At 38.5% G+C, this 18,919-nt stretch overlaps 1 protein-coding gene across 3 annotated transcripts in view; it reads left to right on the top strand.

The window, feature by feature from the left end:
* Positions 1-238: 238 nt before the first annotated feature.
* RPF2 (ribosome production factor 2 homolog) overlaps positions 239-18,919 on the top strand; it is a 33,108-nt gene continuing 14,427 nt past the window's right edge. Inside the window, exons 1-7 of one of the 3 annotated variants that reach the window (XM_046676749.1) lie at positions 239-323; positions 2,333-2,465; positions 4,728-4,765; positions 7,305-7,344; positions 9,983-10,064; positions 11,027-11,103; positions 14,728-14,827. In XM_046676749.1, the coding sequence (XP_046532705.1) occupies positions 301-323; positions 2,333-2,465; positions 4,728-4,765; positions 7,305-7,344; positions 9,983-10,064; positions 11,027-11,103; positions 14,728-14,827 (493 nt within the window). In that variant the 5' untranslated portion in view covers positions 239-300. Of the gene's footprint in view, positions 324-369; positions 486-1,364; positions 1,548-2,332; positions 2,466-4,727; positions 4,766-7,304; positions 7,345-9,982; positions 10,065-11,026; positions 11,104-14,727; positions 14,828-18,919 lie in introns of those variants that run through there. The other 2 variants (XM_046676750.1, XM_046676751.1) reach the window with 2 other exon arrangements.

Raw genomic sequence — 18,919 nt, 5'->3', positions numbered from 1 at the left:
ATACCTGGTCCCTGAAAACCTGACTCCGGGTACACACACAGGTGTGTAAGTCAAGCTGCTAGAGGTGAAGTTACCCAGAGCGTTACCTGCGGGTAAAGACCCAAAGCAAAAACGCGTAACCAAGGAAACCAGGCGCGACTCCACCCAAAATGGCCGCTCACGCCTCGCAGTGCCCGCGGCGCAGCGGCCCCAGGAAGTGGCGTCACGTGCAGCTTCCGGTTCCGCCTGTTCCGGGGCACTGGCCTATCTCGCGTCCCCGCGCGGTGCACGTGTGTTCCTCCGGCTCGGGTTGCGGTAGCGATGGACGCCTTGGATCGAGTTGTGTAAGTTGGCTGGCTGGCGGCCCCGGGGAAGGCTGGGGAGAGGGGCTCCTGTGGCGGGAAGGCGTGGTGCAGCCCCTGCCGCCCGCTCCTCCTGGCTGCCGCTCCTTCCTCGCAACCTCTGCCGGTTGGGCCCTGTCGACCCACTAGCCTGCGTCTCCCTCGGTTCGTGCCGCCTGCCGGGAGACGGAGAGCGGGCAGGCCCGGGGTGGGGGCCGCGGGGTGGAGGTGCCGCGTTTTTCCTGGCGGGTTAGAAGCGTCCTGATTACTGAAGCAGTGTGAGCGAGGTGGCGGAGTGAGGCTTACGAGCACAGGCCTCGGAGTCTGACGGACCTAGGTGACAGTCCGGGCGGTCCATTTAGAGCTTTGTGACTTGGGGCTATTTCATCTCCATAAGTCTCAGTTTTCTCTGTAAAATAGTGTTCCTAGTAGCCGTACTTCGTAGAACTGTGAGGATCGTTTTCGAGAATGTATGTAAAAGCCTTTGCCACAGCACGTAGAAATGCTCATTTGCTTTTTTTCCTCTCAACCTTGTCCACGTCTCCGAGTTATCCTGGAGCGATGGCTGTTTTCAATTCGTTCCATAAATATTTTTGATCTCCTAAATATTATTGCAGTTATTTGCTGTGGTTTTCGTGCGATTTACCTGGGTTAACATGCGATCAAGAAGAGCAAATTCTTTTAGTCATTAATGCCTAGATTTTTGCACACTTGCTGTCTATTTCTCTAGATGTGAGGACGGCAAATATCCGTAAGACTGGTTTATGGTCTAATTGGGGCACAAACAGCTAGTAAAACATAGAAGGTGTTACATTTGTTGCTGGTTAGCGAGAAGTAACAAACCACATGGAATATAGAGCACATATCACTTAATTGCCGTATAGACCCTAAAGACCTCTTGATTCCATTTAATAAATAATGTGTCTTTACCAACCAGTAAGGGATTAGAAGCTTTATATGTGCTTGACATTTTATCTGGAGGGGAATTTTTTAAGTATGCACGGTAAACTAAAGTGTATGTATATTCTGTTTTTCTTCTCGAAGAGTCCATAGGACTGGAAGAAGTAGGGAAAGTCATAGTTATTTAAAAGAAGAATTCTTTCAGTAGATGGCAGAGGACTGTTGGAAAAGCGACATAATCACTGTAGAGGAAGTAGAAGTGAAGCCCTTTCTGAGGAGAAACATATAAAAAACATTCTACTCCTGCTGTCACATCATCAAATCAGAGTAATGTATTTGTTTTCATATTGTGCAGGATGACTGGTCTAGATGAGTTTTAGTCTAGCTCATTTTGAAGATTTGCCTCCTTACAAGTTCTGTGACCCTGGGCAAATGACTTCTCTGGCCTCAGAGAAGTGTAAAGTGAACGTGATTGCGCCTGTCACATAGGGTCTTGGTGAGGATTAAGGCTTAATAGAGTGACTCTATAAAAGTGTCAGTCATTTTATCCTCCTTTTTTTGGAGTCGTATTTGACTTCTCAGCAGTGATGTTGTAGTGTGACAGTGTATACTTCCTGGCGGGCATTATGGTCTTAAAGCTGGAGGAAAGATAAGCAAGAATTTGCCTCCCTATGCTTAGTAACTGCCCCCGAGTTCATGAGCTGTCGGTGTGCAATTCTGTGTGTTAGGATACAGCGTACAGTTTGATTGCTTTAAGATTAAAGAAAAAATAATGGAGTAAAAACAGCAAGAGTATTCAAGTCTTTTTTTTTTAACTAAAAAAAAGATTTAGGAAAAAGCAGTAATGAAAGAGTGCTTGGAATATGAAAATGAAAGTGTTATTGAAAAACCAAAAGCTAATAAAATTAATGTTTAATTTAACAGTAATAACTGAATGTCCTTTACTAATTATCTCCTTAAAAAGTGAGATTTTGTTTAATGGTGGAATCCTAACTGATGAATGTTATGTAATGCCTCTGTTGATTTTTAAGATTTTGCACATTAGTCAAGTCATGGTTTTGTAATAGGAGGAAAATGTTTTAAGTTGTTATGAATTGTTATTTTCTGAACAGAAAGCCCAAAACGAAAAGGGCCAAGAGATTCCTTGAGAAGAGAGAACCGAAACTCAGTGAAAATATTAAAAATGCCATGCTGATTAAAGGGGGCAATGCAAATTTAACAGTGACACAAGTGCTTAGAGATGTGGTACGTATATATACTTATTTTTAAAATAGTATTGAAATCATTTTAGGAAATTTTCTGCATGCTAGTGTGGGCTGCTGGAGAAATGCATAGGTGAGTTTGCCTTGCCTTAAGAACTGCTAGCCTTAGAGAAAAGCTGAAGTCGGAGGTTGTTTGCCCTGCCAAGGCACTGACTATTGTTTTCCTTAAAGCAACTAGTTCCTTTAGAAAATTTTAACTGGTTTCAATTACTAGAATTTGGTTTACTCACCTTTAAGGCATCGATCTAATTTGTGAAGTGAAATAACTGCATGTTACTGTATATATTTATTCCCTCACCAACACCACTTAGCTGTGCTAGGTGCTGGGCATTAACAGATACGGCAGCTTCTCCCTTCGGCGAGCTTAATGAGGGAGATAGACAAGTAAAAAATTTATAGCCCTGTGAAGTAAGTGCTGTGCTGGAAGCGTGTACAGAGTGGGATGGGAGGCAGAGTTAGAGTCCCATAGGGGTACCCGCACACAGGATGGGCTTCCCAGAGGTGATGCTTAAGCTTCATTTTGTAGGAGGAGTTGGAGCAAGAAAGGAGAGAGGAAAAGGAAGAAAGGGGCTTCCAAGGATGAGGAAAAAGCTCGTGCAAAAGGGAGTGTGGGGGAGCATGATGCGTTTGGGGAACTGCAAATAATTGGGCATGGCTGAAGGAGGGTGGGCTAGATGAAGCTAGAAGAACAGGCAGGGATCAGATAGTAACGTGGAGCTTGGACTCTATTCTGAAAGCTCTAAGGAACCGTTGAAAGATTTGAAGTGAGAGGTATGATCATTCCATTTAATTGGCTTGACTAGAGAGGATTGAGAGCAAATGTAGGAAACTAATTAAGCCATTGCTGTCAGCCAGGTACAGAGCAGCTGGAGTCTGGCAGCAGTGAATATGAGAGATGACCAGGGAGAATAGATGTTGAGGGTAGAAGAGTTTGTGCAGGAATAAGAAGTGTGACTTACCAGGTTTCTGTCTTGGATGCCCATGAGCAATAATGCCAATTAAGGGAAAATATCTGGTGAAGCAGGTTTGGAGGGAAAAGTGACATGTTCAGTTTAGGATGCGTAATTTAGGTGATGAAGATAAAAGCTCTGGTTTTTTTTTCCTTCCTCCGTAGCCTGGTGTGTAGCCCAGTGTCTGGCACATAGTAGGTGCTCAGTAAATGTTTGATCAGTGACCGAAAGGCATAGTCTGTGGGGTTATCTAGTAGATAGTTGAATATTTAGGTCTCCAGTATAGCAGATAAATTCGTTGAGTTAAATGAACTAAGTAATTGAGTAGATTTTTAAATTTGACTAAACTCCCTATGCTTGTTAAATACGATGGTCAGTTCAGATATCTGAATGTCTAAATTGGCTCATCCTTTTTTAATATATTTGTCTGAATGTCATTGTATTGATGGGATACGGCCCCTGTCTTCTAAGAGCAGTACAGTATTACAGGTTATTACAGTAGGTAACGCTCATATTGATGACTCTGAGTTGTCAACAAAGGTGGTAATTCATTACACTGAGGCAGGGAAACGTTTGGTCAAGAATCATCAAAAGTTTTAGGACTTAAGATAGATTTTCCCTGTGAATTTCCCTTGTTCACCAGCTCTGATAGTTGATGACTGATCATTTCACCCTATTTTTTGTTGTTTCCCTCACTTTCCCCTTTCTCTAATGCGAGATAATGCCTTAGATCTTTGTTATTTCCTATGGTAGAGCATGGGACCATATGGGTAATAAGTGATTATTAGTGGATGGGTGGAAGGTAGTAGGAAAAAAATGAAAGAAGGCTTGAATCACAGGAATTTTTTTGAAGGGCTTTGTCTCTGGCTAGTATTCTGATTGTCATCATTGTGACTGTTTCTCAGTTCTTTTATCTCCAGACAATGAGTTTTCGATTCTCTCAGCCTTTCCTTATAGGATTTATCTTTTGTGTTTTCTTCTGCTCTTCTTTCTACTCTCAAATTGTTTGCCTGGAAAGAAGGGAATAGGTAGAGTTTAAAGAAATGAAGGGAATCTTTTAAGTTGGATGGACTGTTGAAAGGACATAGAAACCTTTAAGTAAGAAAATCTAGTCTAGGTTAGAGTATCAGGCATGTGTTGCAAGTTGTAAGTGATCAAAAGGGAGCCAAGCAGAAGACATCAGAATAGGATTCAGGGACCAGGGTAGTCTTGTATAGTGACTATTATAATGCTTTATTTTGTCTCTGCGTTTTAGAATATGTTTTTTTTTGAAATCTGTAAATTATGTTTTACAGTATGCACTGAAAAAACCGTATGGCGTTCTGTATAAAAAGTAAGTCATGATTTCTTTTACTTGAAATTGTATTGTTCCATTATAAAAGTAGCAACCAACCACTTTATGGAAGATTTAGAAAAGAGTTTTTTTAAAAAAACACTGCAGTTCCTTATATACTTTTTTTTTTTTTTAAAGATTGGCACCTGAGCTAATGTCTGTTGCCAATCTTTTTTTCCCCTTCTCCGCAAAGCCTCCCCAGTAGATAGTTGTAGGTCCTTCTGGTTGTGCTCTGTGGGACGCCTCCTCAGCATGGCTTGATGAGTGGTGCCATGTCCATGCCCAAGATCCAAAGCGGCAAAACCCTGGGCCGCCAAAGGGGATTGCGCAAACTTAACCACTCGGCCACAGGGCCGGCCCCCCTTACGTACATTTTTAACTTATTTCTTTCCAGTCTATTTTTTCATTTGTGTCGAATATTCTTACATAGTTGTAATCATATATATTATTTTGAAATAATTGATAGACTTAGAGAAAATTTGCAAAAACTGTAGAGTTCCCATATACCCTTCACCTAACTTCTCCTAATGTTACATCTTGCATAGCCATGTTACAGTTATCAAAAGTAGAAATTAACACTGGTACAATAATGTTAACTAAATTACAGGCTTGGGTTTTGGTTTGTACCAGTTTTTCACTAATATCATCCTTTTCTTCCAGTATCCCACAAGTTTAATGAGTCTTTACCTACTTTTGGTTTATTTTTTTAAATTAAAATCATATTTTGTTTAACTTAAATTTTTCATTTGTTCCCAATAGGTCATATTAGCTTATTTGTGAATTGCTGTTACCTGTTAATCATAAATCCTGCAATAATTTTTCCTGATTTGTTTCCCTTATAATTTTTTTTTTAAAGCTTTTTAGTAAGGAAGATTGACCCTGAGTGAACATCTGTTGCCAATCTCCCTCCTTTTTCTTTTTTCCTCCCCAAAGCCCCAGTACATAGTTATATATCCTTGCTGTAAGTCATTCTAGTTCTTCTGTGCAGGATGCTGCCACAGCATGGCTTGATGAGCAGTCTGTACGCCCACACCCAGGATCTGAACTGGCGAAACCCAGGCCACTGAGCCAGAGTGGGTGAACCTAACCACTCAGTCACAGGGCTGGCCCCTAATCATTTTTTTTTAAATACTTTCTTTTTACTGATTATAAAAGTAATACATGTTTATCTTAGATAATTGAGATAATGCTTAAAGGAGTAAATAACCACTCATAGATAAGCACTGTGTAATTTTAACATTTTCTCCCAATTTTTTTTTTTTTTGTGGAAGATTAGCCCTGAGCTAATGTCTGTTGCCAATCCTCCTCTTTTTGCTGAGGAAGACTGGCCCTGAGCTAACATCCATGCCCATCTTCCTCTACTTTTTATACGTGGGACGCCTACCACAGCACGGCTTGCCAAGTGGTACCATGTCTGCACCTGGGATCCGAACCGGCCAACCCCAGGCCACCAAAGTAGAACGTGCGCACTTAACTGCTGCACCACTGGACCAGCCTCCTGTTTTATTCTTTTAGACAAAATTGAGATCATATTGTATATGATTTTCTTTCTCTTTAAATTCTTAAAAATGATGAATTATATACTTTATTTACCTGATTGAAAATCAGAAATTATACAGTGAAAATGTAAACACACATTCTTCCCAGAATAACCACCACCATTATTTTCTTGTATATATTACAGAATTTCTTTATGCACATTTAAGCAAATAAAAATATATATTCTTATTTCTTTCCCTTTTGCATGAAAGGTAGCGTGTTCTCCATTTCTCTGCCCACTGCTTCTCCGTCTCCACTACTGTCGTTCCTGGTGCAATCCATCATTTTCTTCTTTCTCTTCTGGATTTCTGCAACAACTCCTTACTGACTCCTTTCACTCTTGCTGCACCGCATTCCATTCCATTCCGATCATATCACTCTTCTGCCTAAACCCTCCAGTGCTTATTCTTCTAATATCTACATTCCTTACCTTGACCAGCGAGGCCCAGCATAGTCTGGGCTGTCTATACTTATTTGACCCGTACCCCACCATTATGCCTTTGTTCACTAAGCTCCAGTGACACCTGCCTTCTTTCTGTTTCTTGAATAGTCTAAGCTTGTTCTGTCTCAGAATCGTTGCGTTTTCTATTCTCTCTTCCTAGAATACTCTTAACCTCAAAACTTTTCCGTGGCTAACTCCTCATTAATCAAGTCTCAGCTCAAATAGTCATTTTCCACTCTTCACACTAACAAAATGCCCTCTTTTACTTTTCTCACAGGTTATTTTTGAATTTGTTTATTTTTCCACTAGAATGTAAGCTCCATGAAAGCATGGATCTTGTTTGACATGGTATGATAGTGTCGCTAGCTCCTAGAACAGTGCCCAGCACATAATAGGCACTAAATAAATATTTGAACTGAGGATATCCTTCCAGGTTCTTTTTTTGATCATCTGAATATAAAATTTACCTGATATGTTACTTAATTATTATGGATGAATTACTAAGATTATTAAACTTAGGATTAAAATTAGAGTCACCTTTTTTTTAAATTTTCTTAGGAAAAATATTACAAGACCATTTGAGGATCAGACGTCATTGGTAAGTACAAGGATTTTTCTGATTTAAGAGAGCATATAAATGATTATTCAGGCTAATTTATGCAGTACTCCTAATTTATGATTTTTTTGAATCATAAATTTTTATGAATACATAAATTTGATGTAAAATGTAGGGGAAATAAGGCTTTTATACTTTCAAAAATAGGAATATAGATGTTACATTTCTCTGTGATTAGTATGTATATTCACTGCTTGCAAGTACTATATTGGTAGAATTTTTAAAAATTGAATTACATTTTAAGTGCATAATTAATAGATTATTAAAAAGGAAGCTTGTTATGAATCTATTTTATAAAGGAAGTTTAATTTTAAAAATTTGAGTTTTCTTTCTTCCAATAAAGGCTAGTAAGTGAAATCAGAAGATAAAAGGCGATACGTAGTCAATGGTGAATGATGAATGGACTTTGAGTATGTGGTGGTATTGGTTTCTTTCTAAAGAAAATCTTAAGGGAATAAGTGGTTTAAACTATTTAAATTGACTTAAAAAAATCAGAATGTGATTGTGTTCTCTTGACAGGAACACATTACGTGTTTTTTTTTTTTAGTGAATTTAAAGAAGAACTTTCTGAACAGAATCTCAATAATTAATTAGAAGACTAAAATTGAACATATTATCCTAATGTGGCATCTAACTGCAATGAAAATTATATTAAGATATATTGCCAAAAATATTGGTAAAATAGATATTCAGTTTTTTACAAAATTTCTTTCATTGCAATCTTGAGTTTTTCAGTCATTTGTTGAAGAGATCACAAAAATAAAAATACAGGGCTTACCCCAGAATTCTAGCTCTTCCATCCACCACTTACTGAGGACTTGTTTTGTTTTGTGGCGCTGTGATGTTAAATGACCATTGTAGCACTGTCATATTGTAAAATCTGTAGCATTCTGTACTTCTTTTTTAATTTAGTGCTGATATGACAGCTTTTCCTACACTTGAAATTAATAAATCTCAGACATCTAGAGCTCGAAATGGCTGTGGAAACAGTGGTCATGTTGGCAATGTGGTTGAATTCCTCCTCCTGACCCCTCTTCCCCAGTCACACGTTTCTTATACTATCGTCCTGGAACTGTGCTTTAGAACAAGAGTTGGCAAATATACCTCCTGTGAGCGAAATCCCTGTGTGTGAGAGGCCTGTGAGCTGAGAATGGTTTTTACATTTTTAAAGAGGTTTTTTTTAAAGCATATTAAAAGCCTAGAATATTTACTACCTGGCCTTTTGCAGATAATTTGACTACCCTTTCTCTAGAATTTTAGCTTATAAAAAGACTTCATGGAGAAGAATGACAGATCAGTACTGTATGTATGTGAAGGGTATTTTACGGAAAGCTTTGGGGTATTAGTCATAACATGAGAATGTAAAAAAAGATTTTAAGCAATCATTTTCATTGATTTGAGCATTTGTTTTTTTTTTTTTTAAGAATTGGCACCTGAGCTAACATCCATTGCCAATCTTTTTTTTCCTTCTTCTCCCCAATGCCCCCCAGTACATAGTTTGTATTCTAGTTGCAGGTCCTTCTAGTTGTACAGACTTGAACATTTAAAAAACGTTTTTTGAACATCTACTTTGTTCCAGACGTAGTATAAGGTACTTTCACATAGGATGTCTCATGTGGCCCTTGCAGATTTTTGCAGGAGGTGTTATTGTCCCTGTTACACATGATAAAACTAATTTTCAGAAGGTTGAACAGATCCCATAGTAAGTGGCAAAGCCAGAATTCTTGTACCTTCTGACTCTGCATCTAGGCTAGTGGGTAGTTGTGTGCTTGTTTGCTTCTGCTTAAATACTGGAATGAATGATAATCAAACGAGGGGCGCACACCTCAGGGACTCTTGTAACCAATGAAGAAAAGTTGAGGATTATGGTTGTTTCATCTGTTATTTAATTTTTTGTCATTAGTTTTGGAAGCTTTTCCAACTAGGACTAGACTAGAACACGTGGACTCTAATTTTTGTGCTGAGATTGGGAATCTCAATAAACTATCAAAGTGTGTGAGAGAGAGAGAGTATAGGCCTCAGTTTGAAACGAGCTGTCTAGGATAGAAAGCTCCATAACTGTATTTCCACTTCTCTCAAATCTGTAATGGAAGTCAATACTTTTGAGAACCAAATGGAGATGCTATCTCTTACTGGTAGGAACATCATAGATCTGTCAGTCTGTCCTTACCGGATGTACCACATGGAACTAGTCACAGCTGGGGTGGCATGAAGATTCGAGGGCAAGATTGCTGCATAGATGAAGTTTGCAATGAAAAGTTGCTAAATGTATTATAAACTCATGAGTCCAATTATAAACATCCAAGAACACCATTTTGATTACTTCATGTAGGTCCTCTATATATTCATGTGTGTTTTAAATGCATACTAAGATGCACCATTGATGTCAGTAATGTCCCATGAGTAGAGGCATTTGTTCAGCAAGTGAAATATTTGGTGTGCAGTTCCAAAACAACTGCATAGCTGAAAATAAATGGTCTCATTTTATTTAGTAACCTAATAGTTGTCATGTATTTTTAGTCTTGATCTTACATCTTTCTTTTTTTTTTAGTTCAGTGGTACAATTCTTAAGGTTCTTATATTTATGCATTGACCAAATGGGATTTCTGTGGTTTTACAGGAATTCTTTTCAAAGAAGTCAGATTGTTCTTTATTCATGTTTGGCTCCCATAATAAGAAGCGACCAAATAATCTAGTAATAGGTAAGTATCATTTACTTTTTAATATTTTTATTTATAGAGTCAGCTCTGTGACTCAGATTAATTGATGGTATTGAGGATTCAGGAGTAACCAGTAAGCCCTAAGCTAGTTATTTTTTTCCTTGTGAATTTGAATAAAATTTTTTATCTACCTCTCTGCAGGCAAAGAATAGGCATGTAAATATCACCCTACCTGAAGTTGTAGATATTTTTCTAATATAAAACATATATATCCTGAGGCCAGCCCAGTGGTGCAGCAGTTAAGTTCACACGTTCCGCTTCGGTAGCCCGGGGTTCACCAGTGTGGATCCCGGGTGTGGACATGGCACCACTTGGCAAGCCATGCTGTGGTAGGCATCCCACATATAAAATAGAGGAAGGTGGGCATGGATGTTAGCTCAGGGCCAGTCTTCCTCAGCAAAAAGGAGGGTTGGCAGTAGTTAGCTCAGGGCTAATCTTCCTCAAAAAAAAAAAAAAAAAGTATCTCTCTCTCTCTCTCTTTCTCTCTCTCTCTCTATCTCTCTCTCTCTCTATATCTCCTAAATCAGTATTAGAATTAGAAAAAACAACGTGGCATACCTACCCACATAAATTAACTCTTTGCTAGTAAGTGTCTGTTGAATGAATACATTTGAAAAAGAAACCTTGCTTGGGTTTATTGAGACTTGTTCTTACATGCTCACTGGCTTAGGCAAGCCCTTTACCCTCTGTGGGGCTTCATTTACTCTTCTTTAAAATAAGGGAGTTTGGCCAGATGATCTCTGAGATCCTTTCTAGGGCAAAGATCCAACAGTCTATTCTGGGTAGAGTTGAAAACTTAAGAAAGAGAGGACATGTTTAGAGGGTATAAGGAGGAAGAAAAGAGGCAGATATTGAGACATTTTGAACATGCCAGTAACTGGGTACGTATAAGCCAGCTGTTTGCAAAAAATAAATGCTTAAAAGAAAATGTATTTTCTTTCTAGGTCGTATGTATGACTACCATGTGCTGGATATGATTGAATTGGGTATCGAGAAGTTTGTATCTCTAAAAGATATTAAGGTGAGATACTGATCGTAAAAGTTAAAAGCGTTTTGTGATGTTGCTCTTGGGTGAGAGTGACATCTTGTGGTGAAGAGTACCAATACAGTTTTGTACCTTAAGTGAAAAAGAACTTTGTTGCTCTAAAAGCACAATTTCATTTTACCTTTGCTTTAAAAGGAGGAATATATTTATGGCATGTAACACGTATGTGGATCTTCTGGCTCTTAGACTTCGGTCTGGTTACTGACTCTTCTCTTGGCCCACAGTTTAAATGCTATGCTCTCCCTCTGAATTATCACGGCATCTATTTTATGGAACCGTGAAATACTAGAATTTTCAGTGAGCCCTGTTCTAACCCTAGGAAGCTCTGGCTGATTCTACGGTATTTTGGCTGCCAGCCACCAAATGGCTAGATCAGTCCTCCCCCTGAGGACTTGTATTTTGTGTCTCCTTTGTTTGAATGGGATTATGAAATAAAAAGTAGTTAAGTAGCCTCAGAAAAGCAAGAAAACTGTCCTAACTCAGCTCCTAGGTCCAAATTGGCTTTCTGCTCTTTCAAAACTCTGCTTCTGGCTTAATCTACTCCATCAAATACATTATTTCACTTAGACCTCATAGCTATCCTCTGTAAGGCTTATCGCAGATTTGTATAGATTTGGAAATTGAGGCCCAGAGGGATTCCATTGGTGACCTAGAGTCATACATATAGTAAATGGTATAACCAAGGTTAGTACTCAAAGACTTTGAAAGAAAGGAGATCGAAGTTTGTAATGGGAAGTTATGTAACTGTTCTAAATTTATGGATCTTTGAGGCTCATGGTATAGTTGAAAGAATTAAGCAAATATGTAATCTCTCCTTTTCTGAGCCTTTCCCTAAGAAGAAGACATGCCTTCTGGGTTTCCTGTGGGTTTGAAAAAAGGCTCGGATCAGATCCCCACTTAGTCAGCTGCACCAGCTTCCTCAGGTACAAGGGAGAACAGTGCTTGAAACAGCATTTAGAGGCAGAACACTTAGAGGCCTGTCTTGGCCGTTTAGATGCTGTTTGTGACCTGACAAGTCAGTTATTCCCCAACCCTCAATTGCAGTCAGGTCTTAGGTAAGTAAAACCACATCAAATGAGATATGTGAAAATACTTATCAATGAATATAATATGTTGGAAGGTGTTTTGTGAAGTGTATAAGCTGTAATCTTTTATTACGGTGGAATCCATCCTTTTATTACAGTTTCTTTGGGACCATGCACGAATCCCTGGAGATGAGCAGCAGGTCCCCACTTCACCTTTACCACTGCTCCTAGCGTGGTCCCCAGTTGGTGCACATGAGCGCTGGCTGATGTCTGCATGCCAGCCCCTCTTCTCCACTTCGCTTCCAAAGCAAAGAAATACTTCCATCACTGTGCGGCTTCGAAACTGGACCACAAAACCATTATTGCTTGTCAGGTCTCATTCAAGAACCATTTGAATTGAATACTAAATAGTCACTCATGGAATATATCCATAACTATAAAATTCATTGATTTTTGAGAATATGCTTACATTGGCATCCTAACCTAGACTGTTAGCCAGTGTTCAACTTTTTACCCCATTTTTGGTTACAAGCTTATATTTGTAGTGTATTTTGGAGTTGCCTGTTTTGTTACACTTTGCTTTTATATTTATTTCTTCTTTAATTCTACGTCCTCATTTTTAGGACATCTTCACCAGGTATTTCTTTTCTCTCTGGCTTATTTTTGTTGCTGAGCATCATCCGTCTGTTAACTCGTAAGCAACAGGTGATCAGCGTCTGCCAGGAAGTTGAGTGATTATTCTAGGAGCCTGTTTTCTAAGATGGCCAAACTTCCAGGGATGGTTATTCTATGTAAAATAAACCTTAATGAATGAGATGATTAAAATTAAAGGCTAGTTGATTCTATTTTAGACAGGATAGAATACATTGCAACTGTCTGGGGATATCTTATTTGAAAAGTTTGTATATAATTTACAAGAATTATTTCCTTTTTTTCCTTTGTTTAAGAAGACCTAATTCCAGACGTTAGTTCAAGGCCTTCACATAATTATAGTATTTTTAGTATACTATATCATAGTGTTTTTATAGTATTTTGAATGTTAAGTGCCTTTCAGACTACTTAAATAAAGCTCATCTCTGTGGTTTCTTCTAGTTCAGGGTTTTCGCACTGGGAAAGATATCAGTGATACACACGTTAAGTACTGTTTCGCATAACTTGTTTGGTTATACTTTTATGATGTGTATACTGGGTCATGACTTAAAATAATATTTTTTATTACTATGCATTGTGGTCAGGATGGTTTGAAAGCCAAAGCTGTATTTGATGTTGCCTCACTTTCTCTTACGGACTGTCTGCTTAAATAGCCCCCATAGACCTGGGAGGAGCAGTGGAGGGTGCGGTAGGCACAGATGGAAAATGGAAGAGTCATTGGATCTGGAGGGTCCATCTAGACCCTCTGTCAGACAGACAGATCTTAGGCACATCTCCTAAGGATAGACAGTTAAAGTTCAGGGTTTGGAAGCAGAGAATGTCAACACGAGTGGTTATGGTGAACAGGGAAGCAACAGGCGACCTCTTGTCCTAGGGCAGAGGATGTTTGTTTTTTAGTCCTGTTTTTCTGGGTTTTTTTGCCAGGTTTGGATAATCCTTGATTGATGTCAGAGCACAGGTACTGGAATCGATGGGAAGCTCAGACCAACAGCTGTTCACCACCCTCCATAGATCAATCCTTCAGTTAAAGAATTTTTTCTATTTGATTTTTTTTCTTCTTTCACGTTGGTGGCTTTTAAATCCTCTTATTACTCGTGTCGCATTCTTATAGAAAATCCAGAACTGGACAAAATACTTTTTATAGTAAGCTTCAACCCTGCTGAGTGAGGCTTGCCCATACTTTCTCTCGCTTGTATAAAATTGTATTGCTTCCCATGTGAATGTTTAGTCGGTAGTTTAGTTTAGCTTTCATTTAAAAATGTTATTTATGTGATACAGTAGGAAAGGCACAGTGGTACAAATAATTCAAAGAAGTTAAATTTATTTTGATTCTGGGATGCTGGCTATTAGAGGGCTATGTTTATTCTACAGTAAGTTTAGCTTTTTATTTTATTATTTGCATAGAATAATGTTAAAAGGTAGCTTAGATCATTCTTTAACCACTAATTTGGCAGTGTGAGGGAGTGGAATGAAAAATTATTTTTTAGTATAAAAATCTGTAAGTTTAAAAATCCCAACTCTAGTTTTTTTTTTTTTTTTAAAGATTTTATTTTTTCCTTTTTCTCCCCAAAGCCCCCTGGTACATAGTTGTGTATTCTTCGTTGTGGGTTCTTCTAGTTGTGGCATGTGGGACGCTGCCTCAGCGTGGTCTGACGAGCAGTGCCATGTCCGCGCCCAGGATTCGAACCAACGAAACACTGGGCCGCCTGCAGCAGAGCACGCGAACTTAACCACTCGGCCACGGGGCCAGCCCCCCAACTCTAGTTTTAAGTCTAAAATTAGTATTCATAGACATAGTTTTAGGACAGTTAAGAAAATACGAAAACAAATCACTGTATATAAGTATTGACTGCAACACTTTAATTAGCATACAAACGGTTTAGACTTGATAATTATATAATTACAATTTTTTTTCATTTCGTAGAATAGTAAATGTCCAGAGGGAACAAAACCTATGTTAATATTTGCTGGTGATGATTTTGATGTAACAGAAGACTACAGAAGGCTAAAAAGTCTCCTTATTGGTAAGTATTTTAATATTTACTCCAAGTAGGGGGAGCTCAAGTGGACAGTCTAAGATGTCACTGGGGCACTTTCCACTTCGCTCTAGGTATACAGCTTTTTCTTCCTCCTTTTTCTTCCTGATCTCTTTTTTTCCTTTTCGTTATCTTCTTTATTCCCCACTAGCAACAGGGGACAGTTAAAGGGATGTTATATTCTATGGATCATTATTATTTTTAGTAACTTTGGTATCAACCTATTTATATAGCATTTTACACTTTATAAAATGCTTGCACCCACCTCCTGTCATTATTATCATTAAATTAAATTCAGAAAATTGGAAAGTTAGATTTTCAAGATTGTTATAAACCACTCACTTCCAACTCGGAAATCTCTGTTACTTTTTCTTAGTTTGATGTATGACTTTTCACGTTACGACCCCACATAACTTGCTTTTTTGATCTCCTTCCTCCCTTTTCCATTAAAAAAGTGGTTTATTGAAAGTATACCATGCCCGTTCGTATTGTCTTTTCTGATTTCATTCTTATTTATCTGGTTTCTTTGGTTCTTGCAAGTTTCAGATCAACTTTCTTTCCCAGGAAACCCTCAGTGACCTCCCTGGCTCCTTTTATTTCATTATCTTCGTCATCCTAAGTGTCAGGCCTGTACTTTATATATGTTGCTTCATTTTCACAATAACCTTGTAAGGTGGTTTTGGAGTTGACTTACTCTTAGTGGACTATGCTGGTTCCTAATGATTTATATAATGACTACATCCTTGCCTATGTGTTGACAAGTCACCTTCTTAAAATTCAGTCTACGGTTACTGTCATTATCTGGGATTCACATTAAATTTATCAATTTTAAACCGCTTTTTCTGCCCTATTTTGAAAAGCTGGCACTTTCGTTCTCCATGATTTCTTAAAGGTTACTAATACTTAATATTCTGTGATCACATCTGCCAGCTCTTTTCTAACTCTGGAAAGTAATTTAGTTTGTCCCTAGAGATATGAAGTTTTCTGATACTCAGCAGCATTTTCTTAAGTTTAAATAATTTATTACATTTGCGCCTTTCTTGCACCATTCTTATAAGCTATGACACTTTTTTGGTTGCCTTTCTTTGGGATTTTTAGATACAGTAGTCTAGATCACTTTTTAAAAGTTATTAGAGTATATGTTATAAATAAATTGTGTACATGCTCTTTACAAATCTGAGCCGACTGAAAAAGGTTTGTAGACAGACTCATTTCTGTCATTTTCCTTACTTGAGATTTTGTTGTTAGTGTTGTTGAGTGGATTCTGACTCCTGGTGACCCTGTGTGCAGCACAGTGAAACACGACCCGGTCTTTTCGTACTATCCTGTCACCCTCTAGCACTAGGTCAACCAATACTCTGTTGCTACTCATAGGGTTTTTTTTTTTTCTTTTTTTCTGCTTTTTCTCCCCAAATCCCCCCAGTACATAGTTATATATTTTAGTTGTGGGTCCTTCTAGTTGTTGTATGTGGGACACTGCCTTAACATGGCCTAATGAGTGGTCCCATGTCCACGCCCAGGATCCGACCCAGCGAAGCCCTGGGCCGCCGAAGCTGAGCGCGCACTTAACCACTCAGCTATGGGGCCGGCCCCTACTCGTAGAGTTTTCATGGCCAATTTTTTTCCAAAGCGGGTGGCCAGGTCCTTCTTCCTAGTCTGTCTTTGTCTGGAAGCTCCAATGAAACCTGTCCACCATGGGTGACTCTCCTGGTATTTGAAATACTGGTGGTGTAGCTTTCAGTATCACAGCATGACAACCAACAGGTGGGTAGAATGGTTCCCTGACCAGGAAGTGAACCCAGGCCATGGCGTTGAGAGCACCGAATCCTAACCACTATACCACCAGGGCTGGCTGTTGGAATTACTTATGGTCTCATTGTTGGGATTACAATGTTCAGAACTTCTCATTTCTCTTATTAATGATGGCTATTTTTTCTTTTTATTTTATTGAGGTCATAATGGTTTATAACATTGTGAAATTTCAAGTGTACATTATTATTTATCAGTTTCTGTATATACTGCATCATGCTCACTACCAATAGTTTAATTTTTATCTGTCACCATATATATCTGCCCCCTTACCCATTTTGCTGACTCTCTGACCCCCTTCCCCTCTGGTAACCACTCATCTGTTGTCTTTGTCCATTTATTTGTTTATTAATTTCCACATGTGAGTGAGATCACACAGTGTCTGTCTTTCTCTGTTTGGCTTATTTCACTTAACATAATACCCTCAAGCTCCATTCATGTTAGTGCAAATGGGACAATTTTGTCTCTCTCCCTTTTTTTTTCTAATAGCTGAGTAGTATTCCATTGTATATACATACCACATCTTCTTTATCCTTTCGTCAGTCAGTGGGCACTTGGGTTGCTTCCACATCTTGGCTATTGTGAATAATGCTGCAGCTAACATAGAGGTGCATAAATCTCTTTGGATTGTTGATTTCAAGTCCTTTGGATAAATACCCAGTAGTGGGACAGCTGGATCATATGGTATTTCTATTTTTAATCTTTTGAGAAATCTCTATACTGTTTTCCATAGTAGCTGCACCACTTTGCATTCCCATCAGCATTGTGTGAGGGTTCCCTTTTCTCCACATCCTCTCCAACATTTGTTATTTTTTGTCTTGGTAATTATAGAATAATGGCTATTTTTTAAAAAACTGAGTACAACTGTTATCTGTTTAATCCTTAATAAAGCTCTTGAGTTTGATGACATTCCATTTTACAGATGGAAAAATGGAGAGTCAGAGAGCTGGTAAGTATGTGAGTCAGAATCAAAACCCAAAACCTGAGCTTTCCTGCCTCTGTTGTTCATCTTGCCCAAGGTGAACAGTTCCCTTGAGAGTCTTTGCTATAGGTTCTTACCTGTACTTTTCATGAATTAAAAATCATAATAATGACCACCATTTCCTTCTTCCAACATTACATACCCCCAAATACCAAGGGTGTTTTTTCAGCCAAGGTTTCTATTACTTGTATTCCATTGGCCCAGATTTCCTGTCTTTTTTTCCTCTAGTTCTTCCGTGTAATTATTAACTGTCAGTAAGGGGAGTACTTATACTATAATTTGTTATAACAGAGAGGGCTTTTGTTTAAATGGTTTTTATAAAAACTTTATCTTATTTTGTGCTTCCACTAGATGGCAGGAATGACCACATAATGCAGTGATGAGGGTGAGGGAGCGAAAACCAAAAAGGAATCTGGGGAAAGCCCGAGAAAGAAAGGTAGAGGAATGGAGTGAGCTTCTCAGGCTCTGAGGGGAGTTGAGTTTTTAATATAAATATGAAGTAAGACGGCTGCAGACTTCTTGGTTTATGTCGTGTGTTCAGATGAAGTAAAGTAGAGCAGTAGGGAGAAAGAATTTTATCAAGGGCTTTCTTCCTTCTAGGAAGTTCTTCTTTTGTGTGTGATTCGCCAGAAAGAAAAGTTACCTTCTTAACTTTAGCATTTTCATGCCAGGTACTCATTTTGTTCATTCTGAATTTTGCTTCTGTTTTGCTTTCTTAAATATTATATAGATTTGTAGTTAATCTTAGCAGGTCCTGCTTTTCTTTATAGGAAGCCAGGAAATACCTATGTTTAGATTCACTCCATCCTAATTTTTATGGTTCATTTTTTATATGACTATTCATTGTCTATAAAGATGATAGTAAATCAGGTAAAAGGTTAGTTTTGTTAAATGTTCGTTTAAGGCCTACCTTAAACTTAGCTACCTAAGTGGGTTGCTTTTTCTTTGTTGCCCTTATCTCCATCAGTGGTCGTTGTTTTAATTTTTTTTTAACATTTCTCATTTCCTAATTCTAACTCCACTTGAAAAATGTATAATAAAATAACTGCCATAGATTAGGTCAGGTAATTTATTAAATTTAATCCTTTCTGCCTCTCTACAAAGATAATTGCAGTAGTCTGTTCAGGCTGCCAGAACAAAATACCATAGACTGGGTGGCTTAAACGACAGAAAGTTATTTTCTCGTAGTTCTGGTGGCTGGAAGTCCAGGAGCAAAGTTCTGGTGAGGGTTCTTGCTGGCTTCTTGCTGTGTGCTCACATGGCTTTTAGTCCATGTGTGTGCAGGGAAG

This window comes from Equus quagga, chromosome 11, assembly GCF_021613505.1.
Source record: "Equus quagga isolate Etosha38 chromosome 11, UCLA_HA_Equagga_1.0, whole genome shotgun sequence".
NCBI classification, from domain to species: Eukaryota; Metazoa; Chordata; class Mammalia; order Perissodactyla; family Equidae; genus Equus; species Equus quagga.
Note: the sequence above shows the minus strand (reverse complement) of the source record. Positions and strands in the feature narration are given on the sequence as shown.